At 39.8% G+C, this 14,651-nt stretch overlaps 1 protein-coding gene across 1 annotated transcript in view; it reads right to left on the minus strand.

The window, feature by feature from the left end:
* The window catches only part of MYO1E (myosin IE), a 250,079-nt gene extending 236,568 nt beyond the window's left edge, over positions 1-13,511 (minus strand). Inside the window, exon 1 of the mRNA XM_069098166.1 lies at positions 13,059-13,511. Coding sequence (XP_068954267.1) covers positions 13,059-13,061 — 3 coding nt within the window. The 5' untranslated portion in view covers positions 13,062-13,511. The remainder of the gene's footprint in view (positions 1-13,058) is intronic.
* Positions 13,512-14,651: the final 1,140 nt, after the last annotated feature.

Genomic DNA, 14,651 nt, shown 5'->3' on the forward strand with positions numbered 1-14,651 from the left:
GGGGGGGGGGGGGGGGGGGGGGGGGGGGGGGGGGGGGGGGCAGGGTACAAAGAAAGTAAAAGAGAGGCCCTGCCTCAAGGAACTTATAGTCTAATGACAAATACTATAAAAACACAAAGTAAAGACAAATGGGATACAATTCTTCACTACTGCTCCATTGCTCTATTAGCACTAGGTAGAACTTGAGGTAGGAGAAGAAAGTGTTTGAGATGGCAGGAGAATGTTCCTTTGGTTCCTTTTCATTCAAAGTACTTTGTAAACCCTCAGAGCCCTCAATAGAAAAGAGGTCTCTGGTTTCTAAGTAGACATAGGTCCCTCCAGGCTTTCATTCACACCTTTCTCTACCTGCTCCTCTCACTCTTTAGGAGAGACCAAAGTGGAGAAGAGATTTTAAGTTTAATGGGTCTGATTGGACTTCAAAGGCAAGTGGTCAAGGCTGGGGTGTAAACCAGCACTCAAAAGGGATCTTAAGAGAAGGGAATTCATTTAACGGTCCCCTCTCCAAATCTGATTTCAGACCATGGCTATTCACAGTCACATGTATCCCAGTTACTAAGTATCATGATAAGGAATGGAGTTTTGCAGGCTATAAAGGCAGCCTTGGAATTATCTCTGTGCTCATGCATACACACCATTCATTGAAACATGGCTTTTGTAGGAGGATGTTTGACTTTGGACAAGTAAGTCACTTCTTGTAGGTCTGGGGTGGAATATGGCTTAGTCTCTCTTGACTAATAAGTTATAGCTTTAAAGCGTCCCCTAAAGCGTGACAAAGACAAGATTAACCCTAGGATGCTCAGCCTCTATGGTGAAGAAGGCTCTATTTTTATAGGACTTTCATATTTGTATTTGGAATAGCAGTTCTTAACCTAAGGTCCATGGACCCCTAGATTTCTTGGGGGTCTAGGAACCTGAATGAGGGAAAAAAATTACACGTTTATCTTCACTAACCTCTGACTGAAATTTAACTCTTCCTGCAATTATGAATGTAGGTGACATGATTATTCTGCTAAGGGGTCCACAGGCTGTACAAGATTGTTAAAGAGATCCATGCCTCCCCTAAAAGGTTAAGAACCCCTCTTTCAGAGTACTGAGGCAGTGATGACAAGAGAGTGGAGGGGTTTTGGTTTTGCCTTATGTAGGAGACAATGTGAAAATGTACATATTTCCACATGACAAGTCCTTCAAATATTTGACAAGAGTGATCACCTTCCCTTCCAAGGTCTCTTCTCTATGCTGAACATCCCCAAAGTTCCCTGAACCATTACTCCTATGACAAGGCTGCCAGACCCTTCACCATGACACCCATCAGTAGAGGGTGCATTCACTGAAGTTTGTTTGTCATCTTCCCTCTTCAAGTATGGTACCTACATCATGCCTAGAAGTACTCCTGTAGCCCAGCATAATCTGTACCTAATGGAGAATTGGCGCAACACTATTCCTCTCTCTTTATTGAACCATATCGTAGTTTAAAAACTGTGCTGCTTAAACTTTGTTTTGCCTAGATTGACTTCTCTTCCTTTGGACAACTCCTTTCTTCCTCTAGCCAGTTGGAAAGATGTTGTCTCGAAAGAAACTCACTCCCAATTACACATTAGGTTGAATAGTTGGTCCTACTCATGTTTTTTCTAGCATGATGTAGACCTCTCTGGTGAGGTATGATTCATTGCTGTGAAAATGTACTGTGCAAAACATATTCTTATTTTTACTTAAATAACAAATATTAAATATAGTTTTCCTTCTTGTTTATCTCAGCTTTTGTTTTAATAACTAGAACTGAGTCTATACCAGTGCAAAGTATATGCTGAGTCCAATTCCCAACAGCTTACAAAGAATGTGGTGCTAGTAGAAAGCCAAATACTTCTGGATTCCCTCATGCTCATGAAGAAAGCTAGACAGAATGAAGGAAAATTCAGTCCACCACATATTCTGGCTGAGCCTAATTCTTCCTCAAGTATTCAAAATAACAGTTACTAAAACCAAAGAAATCTAAGGGTTTTGGCCAAACTACTGAATATTCAGGTAATAGGTGGTTATTAGGAGAATCTAGGGTATACATAACCTTTAAGATGTAGGTCAGTAAGGACAAATGTGCCTATCCATCACCTCCCCTTGGGGTCACTGTAGGGAATAGAATAGTAAGCTTGATGAAATAGGAGTCTGACCAAATATCATACTTCCTGAGTTACAAAGCTGTTAAACATGTAAAGGGAAGAGAATGATTATACTTTTTAAGATTTAGGCTAGAATTCACATTTGCTATAGCTCTTGAAATAACAGAGGAGATGGGGGACACGTCCACCATTTTTTGGAAATAGTTTTTGAATGTCCTTTTAAAACCATTCATAATCTCAAAATAGTTTAACAAATGGTTCCATTTCTAAATCCACAATGTTCTTTGATAAGAGTCTGCTTCTACCTGCTGGAAAACAGGAAACAACTAAACCTTATTTATAGGCTTGAGCATTATTCTTCAGAGGCAGAGAGCTGTGCTGTCCAAAACATGCCATTACCAGGTTCCATGTTAACTTGAATTATTGGCAACAGTCAGAGCATCCAAAAAATAGGATTTTATTGGTCATCCTAATTTGTTCAATTTTCTCTTTTGCGTAGGAAGACTTAAGTTCAGTATGATCTTTTTCCTCCAGCTTTATTCTTTATGAATAAACTATCTTACATTATCTTTAAAATTTGCTCGGCTGGAGGGAGAGGAAGGGACAGATACAATTAAAAAACCTTATCACTTAAAAAATAAAAATAGTACTATTCTCAATAATACAATAACCCAAGACAATTCCAAAGGACTCATGATGAAAAATGCTATTCTCATCCAGAGAAAGAACTAATGGGAATTTGGATGCAAATTGAAGCACACTTTTTTTCACTTTGTGTGTGTGTGTGTGTTTTCCTTTTGGTCAATGTCTTCTTTCACAACATGACTAATGTGGAAATATGTTTTGCATGATTACACATGTATAATCTCTATCATGTTGCCTACCATCTCAGGGAAGGAGGAGGTGAGGGAGGGAGAAAATTTGAAGCTGAAAATTTTTTTTAAATGTTAAAAATTTCCTTTATATATAATTGGGAAAAATAAAATAAAATAATATTAAAAAATAGATACTAATACAAGCCCCTTTACCCAAGAGTATTTAGATCATAAAATGACTTTTACATATATCATTTCCAATGTTGCTACTATTAAAATATCTACCTCTGCAAAGGTAAAAAAGTCAAGAGGCAAGTTTTTTATAGGAAAAAACTATAAGCTGAAACCTACCATTTATTATCTAGGAGACTCCTAGATCAAGAATTTTTAAAGTTTACAATTTTTAAGTTTGAATAGAGTAAAGATGCTCCTTTGAATCACAATTTCAGAATCTATATGCTTGATATGTTGATCATGTTGCCCAACTCTAGGCTCTACCTCCAAGCTACAGGAAGGGAAATAAACCTCTCTCCCTGAAGCTCTCTTCAAGTCTAAGCTCAAATCACAACCCTTGACTTCAACACATTTGTGTGCTGCTTTACGAAGGATGCTACAAAGTTTGAAGGTCCATCTGCGCACCAGGGACAATACCTGTTCCTGAGTACAAAGAAGCCTGTTTGTCTAACCTGGGATATAACTCTAGCAATACTTCTCAGAACAAATAAGGTCAAAGCAGGCATATACCTTGCAGGGGCATTACAGAGTGGAGGGAGGATTTTAGGTGGCACAGTGCCTGGCCTGGAGTCATGAAGACTCTCCATTCCTTGGTTTCTGGGAAGGTCTTCTCTAACCATTCCAGATACAGTTAATTTATCCAACTCAGAATAAGATTTCATACTAGTTTGGTACAGCAGAAACAGCAACGATAGGAGATTTGGCTTATTGTTTTGGTTACACCACTAAAAAAATTGCTGTTTGACTTTGGACAAGTCACAGTCAATCATGATCAAATCATAGTCAAATCACAGTCAAAGCTTTAGATCTTTAAATTAAATGAGTTGGACTTAATGACCTTTAAGGGTCCCCTCTAGTTCTAGTATCTCATGATTTTGTGTTCTTTAATATGGCAATAAAGATGACCACAAAGTCACGAGAATAGATTTTGAAACAAAATGCCAGTATAAAGTCCAAATGAGTGCTGTCTCCCTCCCTACAGTAAGGTATTATACATCCATTACAACACTGCTTCCATTGCTCAAAATGTTTTTTTTTTTTGAGGGGGGGGCGGTTGAAACTCCTCTTCCAGAGCTACCTTCAGACTTACTACACATTCTCTTGAATATACTCCATGGTCACAATTTTTCAGGCTCTGGAGGTATATCTGATTTTTGGAAATACTCAAAAGTTATTTAGTGCTAAACCTGGTGAATTAGGTGAGTGGTCAGACTATAGGATAAATGCTTAGTAGGCACAGCTACTCAGACAAAATAATTAGACTACTTTTTGTATGCAGTTCTGAAGGGAATCAATTCCATAGGAGTTTCATTTGAAACAAAAGCAGAAACATCAAGGGAAAGAGAGTGCAGCTTCCCAAAGTACCTGCTTAAAAAGACAACATTCATTTGGATATCTAAGTTTGGTCTACTATTAAAAAAATTAGTTTCACCACTTTATAATCACTCCATATAATCTGCTTCAAACTCTTTCAACTCTATTCCTCCTGGGGATAGCTGTCCTAGAGAGGCAGCCAAGATCATTATTACAATAAAGGCAGGATCATAACCCACACTTGCCCAAAGCAAAGTTCCCAAAGTCCACCAGTGGCAAAACCTCTTGTCTGCCACATCAAATGCTGAAACTGAAGTTTGAAAAAATAATCTGCTTAACATAGCACAAAATGTGCCCAGAAGCTGAGACTTTTTAATGCTTTTGATATTTGAAAACCTCTTCTTTGTTCTGTAAATATCAAGTCTTAGTCAGCAAGATTAATAAGCCAAAAAATGAAGCCAGAATGAAAAACATATCTCAAAAGTAAATATTGTCTTCACAAAAATTCAAGGCACAATAATAAATTAGCCACATCTTCGTTAAAAAGTAACAGAGGACTTCAAACTGGAAAAATATTCATATTATTATGAATAACTTAGGATCTCCATGATGTAGCTGATAATGCCTCACAATTATGTAGGATTTTATACTCTAATACCTTTCAAAGGTGATGAAGAGACTTCACAAATTTTCATCAAGTATAAAATACAGAGTCCAATTATGAAACACAAAGCAATCAGCAGCTTCTTCTAAAGTTTAGTCTCATGAAAACTCATTCATATGATGCTTAATTCAATATATAAAGAGCTAAGAAGTTACATGAGTCTTATTCAGTTCATGTTAAATAAGCATCTAATTTTATCTAGCTCTCTATGTAATTTCTAAAACAAACTTTGAATTAACTTGATATTTAAGGTCAGGAAGTAAGTAAAAATAAAAGTTTTTCATCTTGCATGATTGAGAAAGGAAGAATTACACTGAGGAGGAAGGTCCAAAGGATAGGCCTAGGATGAGTGAATAGAAGGTCCAAAGAAAGAAGTTTTGGTTTAAAAAGGACATAGCTACCTAACAATTGGGGCAGCAGTGGAAGTCAGGAAGTCAGAAGTCAGGAAGACTTTTTCCTGAGTTCCAATTTGGTCTCAGACACTTACTAGCTGTTCGACTCTGGGCAAGTCACTTAACCCTGTGTGCCTCAGTTTCCTCATCTGTAAAATGAGTTGGAGAAGGAAATGGCAAACCACTGCAGTATCTTTGCCAAGAAAATCTCAAATGGGTAATGAATCAGAAAAGATTGAGAACCTAACAACTGGAATTGTTAAGAAAATGGAATAGGCTGCCTTGACAAGGCAGAGATGCCCCACTCCAGATGCCAAGCAGAGAAGCTGGTTGTCAGGTAATGCAGCATTTGTCAGGGATGTTACACAGGTGATTTAGGTATCACATATGGTATTGGACTAGATGACTTCTGCCATTCCTTTAAACTCATAGATTCTAGGATTCTATGAACCCTGGGAGTGTGACTTCACTTGAAAATGAAAAAAAAAATCAAGGACAAGAAACAGGATAAAGTCAGTGCTTCATAATAACCCATTATTCCACCTGCAATCTGGATAGTATCAAATAAGATAGAGACATACCGTTTTGGAAGTATTTGGCTCAAAACAGATATAAAAGTAGTCAACTTTTTACCACATCTTGGATCACAAGGGAGAGAAAGGGAGAAGGGGAGAGGGAGGGGGAGAAGGAGAGTTGGAATCATAGCTGGAAGTAAAACCCAAGTCACCTGATAATCAGGGATTCTTAAACGTTAACCTTCCCAATGCAGTATGTGGGGGGGAAATGCTAGACTTTAAGGAAGGAAATCTTTGTTTGAATTTTGGCTCTGGCATTGCGTGGCCATGGACAAGTCACTCAAAACAAGACTGAAAGAAATTACTTCATCCATAAAATGGGGAAAAAATATGCATGCTACCTCCCTCAAAGGGCTGTTGTGAGTAAAGCACTTCTGTAAACATTAAAGTGACTTAATTTCCAGGAAATTTTTCTGTGGCCTTCTAGAGATGATACCTTTTACCAAAGGAAATTTCAGCACCGTCCCTTCTTTCAAATAATATTACATGAAAAAACTATCTGCTCAACGTGAGGGTAGTACATTGTAGTGCAGAGTTCTAGGTCTTAAGTCAAGGGACTTGGGTTTAAATCCTTCTAACACTACATTTGTGATTTGGGGTAGTCATTTAACTTTCCTGGGCCTCAGTTTTGCAAAACAGAGAAGGGGAATTGGACTGAATAGTCACAGAGTTCCCTTCTGGTGCCCAGTCATGAATGAGCTCCAATGGCTTCCTGTTGCCCCAGGAATAAATATAAAATGCTCTTTTTGGTACTGAAAGACCTTCAGAACCTAGCCTTGTCCTACATGTTGAGTCTTCTTAAACCCTGTAGCTGTTACTGAGTTGTTTTGGTCATATCTGACTCTTTGTGACCCAAATTTGGAGTTTTCTTGGCAAAGATCCTGGAGTGGTTTGTCATTTCCTTTCCTTCAACTCATTTTACAGATGAAGAACTGAGGTAAACAGGGTTAAGTGACTTGCCCAAGGTCACACAACTAATAAATTTCTGGGGCCAGTTTTGAACTCAGGAAAATGAGTTTTTCTGACTTCAGGACTGGCACGCTATCCACTGCACCATCTTGGTGCCCTACTTATATGTTACTTCCCAACATGTACTCAAGTGACAGCTTCCTGATTGTTCCTTGAAGAAAATATTCCATTCTCTTGGCTCTAGGCATTCTTTCCAGCTGGTCCCATTCCTGGAAAGCTCTCCCTCCTCTATTCCAACTACTGACCTCTCTGGCTTCCAACTAAAATTCCACCTTCTCCAGGAAGACTTCCCCAACCCTTCTTAATTCCAGTGTCTTCCCTCTGTTAATTATTCCCTATTTATACTGTATATAGCTTGCTCTGTATACATTTGTTTGCATGTTGTCTTCCTCATTTTATTGTAGGCTTCTTCAGAGTGGGTCTGTCTTTTGCCTCTTTTTTGAAATCCCAATGCTAAGCATAGGGCCTGGCATATAGCAGGCACTTAAATAAATGTTTATTGAATTAAATTCTAAATCCATGACTTTGCATAGGGATGGTAAAGTGTGATATAATGGCAAGATAGATAAATTGGAAGTCAAGAAACCTGGTTTCTTGTATGAACTGATGCTGAGTGAAATGAGCAGAACCAGAACATTGTACACAGTAACAACCACACTGTGCAAAGACTGACTTTGATAGACTTAGCTCTTCTCAGCAATGCAAAGATCAAAGACAACTCCAAAAGATTCACTATGGAAAATGCTATCCACATCCAGAGAAAGAACTTGGGAGTATGAATGTAGATGGAAATATACTATTTGCTCTCCTTTTCTTTTGGTGTTTTGTTTCTTCTTTCTCATCGTTCCTCCCATTAGTTCTAATTCTTCTGTACATCATGACTAATGTGAAAATATGTTTAATATGAATGTATAAGTAGTGCCTATATCAGATTGCATACTGTCTTGGGGAGGGGGATAAAATTTAGAACTCAAAATCTTATGGAAGTGAATGTTGAAAACTAGAAATAAAGAAATTAATTATATTTTTAAAAGGGAACCTGGTTTCTAGGACTGGCTCTCAGTCACTAATTGTGACCTTGGCTGAGTCATTCCTCATCTTGAGTTCTCTGTTTTTTTTTTCAACTGTAAATTTAATTGACTGTATTAGGTGATCTCTAAGATAGCTTCTAGTTCTAGCATTCTATAAATATATTATTAGAAAGTCACCTTATAGGCAGCTAAAATCACTGATTTCATATAATAATGGGCACACAATAATGAAATAGTCTAATAGCTTTATTCTTCATCACAGGAAAAGATTTTTAAAGATAAAATAGCTCAAAATCAAAGCCATTTCCATTGTAGTGGCTAAGTTCCTTGTACAGTTTCCTCCACATCCTGTTTCACCCTGAGTCTTGGATTTCTACTGTACTTTGATTTGATGGCTGCTTCTTGGGTGAGTTATTTAGTTAATATTACAGACTGTAACAAAACTTACAAAAGGCTGCCACCCATGCCAACCCAAGAAGAGTCCAACAAGAGAAGTGCTTCCCTGATCCTATGTTTGAATGCATTATAAGGTCTCATGCAAACCTATTCTGATTCTTCTGTCTCTCTTAACTAATGCAGGTTGAGATAAGAGAAGAGGAAGTAGATACTTCCCTATATATGCTTCTTTAGGGTTCTCTCTCTTTTTTATTAAAAAAAAAAACCTTTGATAGTTTATAGTAGATGTGTGTAGTAACTTAAAAATGGTCTCTTTTCATTGAGTGTCATGAACTCTCTGCTTCCTTCACTCTAGTCAAAGATGGATCCTATCCCACTTTTTCTACTACAGCCCTCCTTTACTTCTACCCGTAATTAATGGGTTCCTAATCCATAACTGGCCAAACTACCTATTCTTTCCCTTCCTCAAAACCCCTTCAAAGTTTCAACTGTACCTCATCCAGGAATTCTTTCTAAAGTGAGTAGAATGCTATATGGATTTCCAATTGGCCTACCATCAATCAACAAAACCCACAACCTGCACCACTGGTGGAGAGATAAGTATGAAATCTCCAAAAAAAGAAGGATTTAGATTTCTCTATCTAGAATAGGCAGCCCTCAACTTATGAATGCTTTATTTGGGTATATATTTATTTGGCATGGAAGTATGTGTTCTTAGATCAGCTCACAAAAACCTACCTACCATTTAGAACATTGGAAACTACATTCTGAGTTACAAACAGTTCATTTACAAAAGACTTTTTGGAGCAAAAATTGGGGTCTTTCCTGTAAATCACAAGGTAGCATTGGTTATCTTTTACATGTTCTGTAAGATTTTTTTTTAACATATTACTGGAATGCTCTGATGTTATAGAAGTACAGCCAAAAGATCTGGACCCAAAAGATTTAACTGTATTTAATTTACTGAAGCCCTGAGAACAAAGAGAAATATTAGATTGTGCCATTTCTGGAAACCCAGAGGATGGCATACCTATGTACATAGGCTCTGGTAATCAGTTGAAGTCAAAGAAGTGTAACTATTGTTGGTGACAATGGTAAAACAACAACAAACAAACAACAAAATAACAACAACCAAAAGCAAATTCTGGGATGTCTGATATTTATAATACATAATTCTCATTTGAATTTCATGATAAAATTGAAGTGGGGGATATATGTCCCCTCCTCCTATTTTACACATGAAAAAACTGAAACTCAGAAAGGTCAAATAACTCACCCATAGTCACACAGGCATTCAAACCCAGAGTCTTTCTAACTCTGAGTCTGATATGCCCCACCATCCACCACACCACATTGTCTCTCCAAGGAAATTTACACACAGGAAAAAGAATCCTAGATTTAAATGACCACTAGGTGAAGCCAAAAGGGATTTTTAAACTTTTCCAGAGAATTTATGCTCTTATGGGATTGCAAATATCTTTAGTTCTACATTCTAATTTACCACATAGAGATAAAGGTTTCTACCATCAAATGCTAATAAACCAAAGAAAATTTGAAAGCCAGGAAATCATCAAGAGAAAATCACCAAAAGAAAGTCTCTTATACTTATGAGTCTGAAAATGACTATCTTCCCTATGAGTCAGGGATGAATCAGTCTTGGTCAGGATTTTGGAACAGGTGGGGCTTCTTTCTAATGAATCGTAAGACTAAGGTCCTAACTATATTTCCTGAAAGATCTAACTTAAAAAAAAATTGGCCAGCTCCGGTGTTACCCCTAGATGCTGACTGAAGTTAGACCAATTACAGTCTACATCCTAACTTTCAACCACTTCCACTGAATTCTTTTTCCCTTCCTGCCCTAAATTACAGTGGGGTGCAGCTGTGCATGGCTGAACAAAGGTGCATTTTGAGGTTTTACCATCAGATGACATAATCCACGTACAGTGTGCCCAAGTTGGCATGGGATCCAATGTAAACAAAATATCATATTTTTTATTAGATCAAAGTCTCACAACCTTTAATAACAAATGTCCACAACTCTACATTTTATAAAAATGAGCACACTAAATTCTTCATGGTAGTAGAAAAAATCCATTTTATTTTTGCAAATTAGTCTAGATTATTGTTGATTTAGTGATGGTCCATCTCCCATTTCAGGGCAGCCAGCTGTTTCAACTTTTCTGACAGGGAACCTTGGCCTCAACAACCATATCTGATACACAGATAGCCTCTTGGCTGCCCACAAACATGCCCATCTGTGTCCATGGCAATATGCCCACTAATAGGTAAGTCATACTCCTACCTGCTGCTGCTATGTGTGCGCTAAGCAATGAAAGATTTAAAATGAATAGTTCACAGAATTTTAGAAACATCATTTTTTCTGCTATAATATCCTTCCTTTGCAACAGTGTATTTATTGATCTTCTCAATCTTTCCAACAGTGTATGTAGGTTTTTCAGGCACTCAGAATAGGCTACAAAGGGACGTCTCTTAGAACATTAAAAAACACATCTAACACTTTGGATTTTCCCTCAAGATTTTGTCCCACTACTGAAATGTTATGAGAATATTTGTTTTATCATAATCTCATTGCCCAAGGTTTTAGACTGAACTGTAGAAACCGATTTCAGAAATTCTTAAACATCAGCACTATCATTTATCCTAACTCCACTTCCAACCAGAAAGCACAAATCCTAAACACATCCTCCACTTAAACAAGCTACTGTTTCCAAAGTAGTTTCGGGTTAGCTAACTTCTTGAATTCTGATAGTTTAAAGGAAAACTGATGTGTGTTTTAATGTCTTTTTCTTTAGGGACAAATATAATGCTATTTTTCACTGCCTATTGATAATGGGCTCTGGAAAGTTCCCTTCTGACTAGAGAGGTTCTCCCAAGAATAAAGATCTATCTTTGCAAATAAACACAACTTCCAAGACAGTAGGAGCCAACAAGTAGCAAGTGTAGGCCCAGATGGGCCATCTTTACATTTGCCTGCCTTTTGTTACAATGTCTACATTTTAAACTAATATTCTACTATACCAAGTATCATTTTTAACCACTCCATTTTTACAATCGTCAAAAGCACAGAGCAGTAGCAACACTCTTCCCCCCCCCCCCTTCCCCTCCCCTCTCCTCCCTCCTCGCCCTGGTCCAGCCCACCTGACCTTCCTAAGCTTATTTTCAGTAAGGCAAATACCCCAATTACAAAGTCTTTAGTACAAATTCTCTAGTCTTCCAGTCTTTTCGCAAGTCTTTTCTGTAGCCTTTCCAATCTTTTAATTTTTTTTATCTCCCCTCCTCCCATAAATATTCCAAGCTCTTCTTTTGGTGGTGGTGAGGCTAAGGGGAAGAGACCTAAGAAAAGTCTGACTAAGACGCTGTTGTGTTGTATTTTTATGGGTGGGGAGAAGAGAATGAGCCACTTCCACAGATTCAGAAAAAAAGGACATGCAAAATGTGAGCATGAGGGCAGAGCCTTCAAAACTTTCGCGGTTATATATATATACACACAGAAGCACTGTTACCTTGCAGTTGTGGGGAACTGGGCAGCGAGGCGGTAGTTTGGGAAATACTAACAGCTATTTTTGTGCTTCTGAGTATAGATTTTGCCAGCCCCAGTTCTTCTAAACCCACAGGATTTTTGACTCTGCCAGTCTGTCACTTTCGCTTGGCGCAACCAGCCCAGCCGGGCCCATTAGCCGATCTCCAGGTACTCTTTACCTGGACTTCCCTTCCTCCTCCCTTTGTGGCGGGGGCTACCGCGGTGGCGGTGGCGCTGTCTCCTCTCCCTCTCTCCCTCCCTCCTTCTCTTTCTCCAGGACAGGCCGATAAAAAAGCAACCTCCAGACTGGTTTTCCCACACCACCTTGCAAATGCCAGCCCGGACCGGGAAAGCCCATCTCGGTTCTGAAGGAACTAAAAGAATCAAGGCTCCGTACGAGACAGCCGTCTCCGGGAAGACGCAGCCCTGCTCGGAGGCGGTCGGAGCAAAAGACCCTGCCCCATGGCTCGGGGCGTGTGGGCTGAGGTTAGGCTGTTACATCGCCTTCGGCAGAGGTGGCCAGAGAGGCAAAGAACGCTGCTGCACAGTGCGGGTTCTCCCCGCCGTCTAACAGGAAGACAGGGGACTCAGACACCGAGAGAGGGTCCGTGCCCGCGGTACCCCCTGGAAAACACATGTGGTTTGTTCCCCTCCCGCTCAAGCCCCACACTTTCCGCAACTGGAAGTGGCCAGATGCAGATGGTCAATCCTAACACTCAAATACACAACACAACACACACAAGTTTGGAGACCGAGAAATTACTTAAGGCACTTTTTGCTTCCTCTTCATCCCGGAAACCTGTTGAAAAAGGTGAAAGAAAGGAGTAGGGAGCACTACCTCTTCTCTTCCAACCTTTTCCAGGACTGATGGATAAGCTGCCGAGATGGGTTTTCTAGGACTGACGAGTAAGTGGCCCAGCAAGGTGGGCTTGCCTTCCGGGCAGCTTGCCCCAGGTCCCGGGTCCCCTGCCCACCCCGGCGCCGCCGGCAGCTCCAAGCCCCGGCCAACTCACCATGGTGATTTCAGTTGCCGTCGCTCCTCCACCTCAATCCGATTGCTGGGGGAGCGGAGGGTCTGAAATGTAATTTCCTTCTCGAACTTAAAAAGTTGGCTCCTTTCGGCCCCCCCAAATAAAGAAGAATCTTCCCAACACCCCAGACACTCAGAGGAACCAATGGGAACACTGGGGAGTCTCCATCCAAGCAGGATCCGCAGGGCAGGTTGGAGGGAAAGGGGGAGGGGGGTGTTACCCTTTAGCAGACCCCGCTCATTCTATGTAGGGATGAACAGCTCAGCGAGGAGTCAGAAATAGACTAGAGCTTCCTCCGGCCGCCGGACTAGAAGTGCTAGCTAGGGGCAGTCCCGGCAGCAGCAGCTCCACCGCCAGCCTAGCTCCTCCTCTTTCTTTACTCTCTCACTATGTACTCCCCAGGCTAAGCCTCTGCTCAGGCCAGGCAATCTGTCCTTAAATGGAGAATTCAGTTCGGCCCTGACGAATCAGGGTTTGTTTTCATAGCGTCATTCCTCAGGGAAACTCCAGCAGCCAACAAGCATGGAGCAGCTAGGCCTTTCAAAGGTTTCTGGATCCTGTAGTCCTCTGGCCCTTTCCTTTCTCCTCCCCTTCAGCTTCAAAAGAACTTTGTTGACCTAAGCTCCTACTCAAAAGACTTGGTATTTTCAGAAGAGAAAAAGAATTCCACAAAAAATAATAGTAATAAAATAAAGAAAAAGCTTCAAACTTCTTTCAACATGAAAGTCTGAGCAGTGCTTATCTTCCAGATTAGAGAAGCAGCCTCCTCCAGAACAATGAAAAAGAAGAAAAATATTTTATCAGTAAAGAAAATCAGAGTCAGGGCAGAAGCCCAGAGGAAATCCTTTTTCTTTCTCAGGTCTAGGATGATAAGGGAAATCAAAATGGTGATCGTTGTCCTTCCCCCACCCCTTCCCCCAGCCTTTATTGAAAATCTGATAGTCATAAAGTACTAGTAATGGACTATTGAGAAAATTAGGTGGTGAAATGGATAGAGCTCCAGGCCTGGAGTCAGGAAGACTCATCTTCTTGAGTTCAAGTCTGGCCCCAGACACTTATTAGCGGTGTGACCCTGGGCAAGTCACTTAACTGTGTTTCCTCATCTTCGAAAATGAGCTGGAGAAGGGAATGAAACCACTCCATTATCTTTACTGTCAAAACCCCAAATGGGGTCACAAAGAGTCAGATATGACTGAACAGCACCGATTCCTTATTGCCCCTGGTTGATCCCTACTTTATTTACCCAACTGTTTTATCTTCCCTGTGAAAGATAAAATCTCTAATATATCTCTGAGGCTTAGCTCATTCATTCAGAGCTATATCAATTTCCAAAGCTGGAAATAATCTCACAAATGGTAATATACAGTGTCTTCCCCCTGAAATGACTTTGTATCTATTTTGACTTTAGCTATTGTGTATATATATGGAGTCCTCTTCCCCTCAATAGAATGTACCTTCCTTTAGGGAAGAAGCTATTCCATTTTTGTTTTTATATCTCCATCTGGCACATGGGTACTTAATTAGTGCTTTTTTGGAGGGGAAAACATGACTGAGGTTGGGGCTGGCATCTCTAAA

Source organism: Petaurus breviceps, unplaced genomic scaffold (genome assembly GCF_028583685.1).
Source record: "Petaurus breviceps papuanus isolate PSGF00001 unplaced genomic scaffold, PetGlider_PUasm1.0 37, whole genome shotgun sequence".
NCBI classification, from domain to species: Eukaryota; Metazoa; Chordata; class Mammalia; order Diprotodontia; family Petauridae; genus Petaurus; species Petaurus breviceps.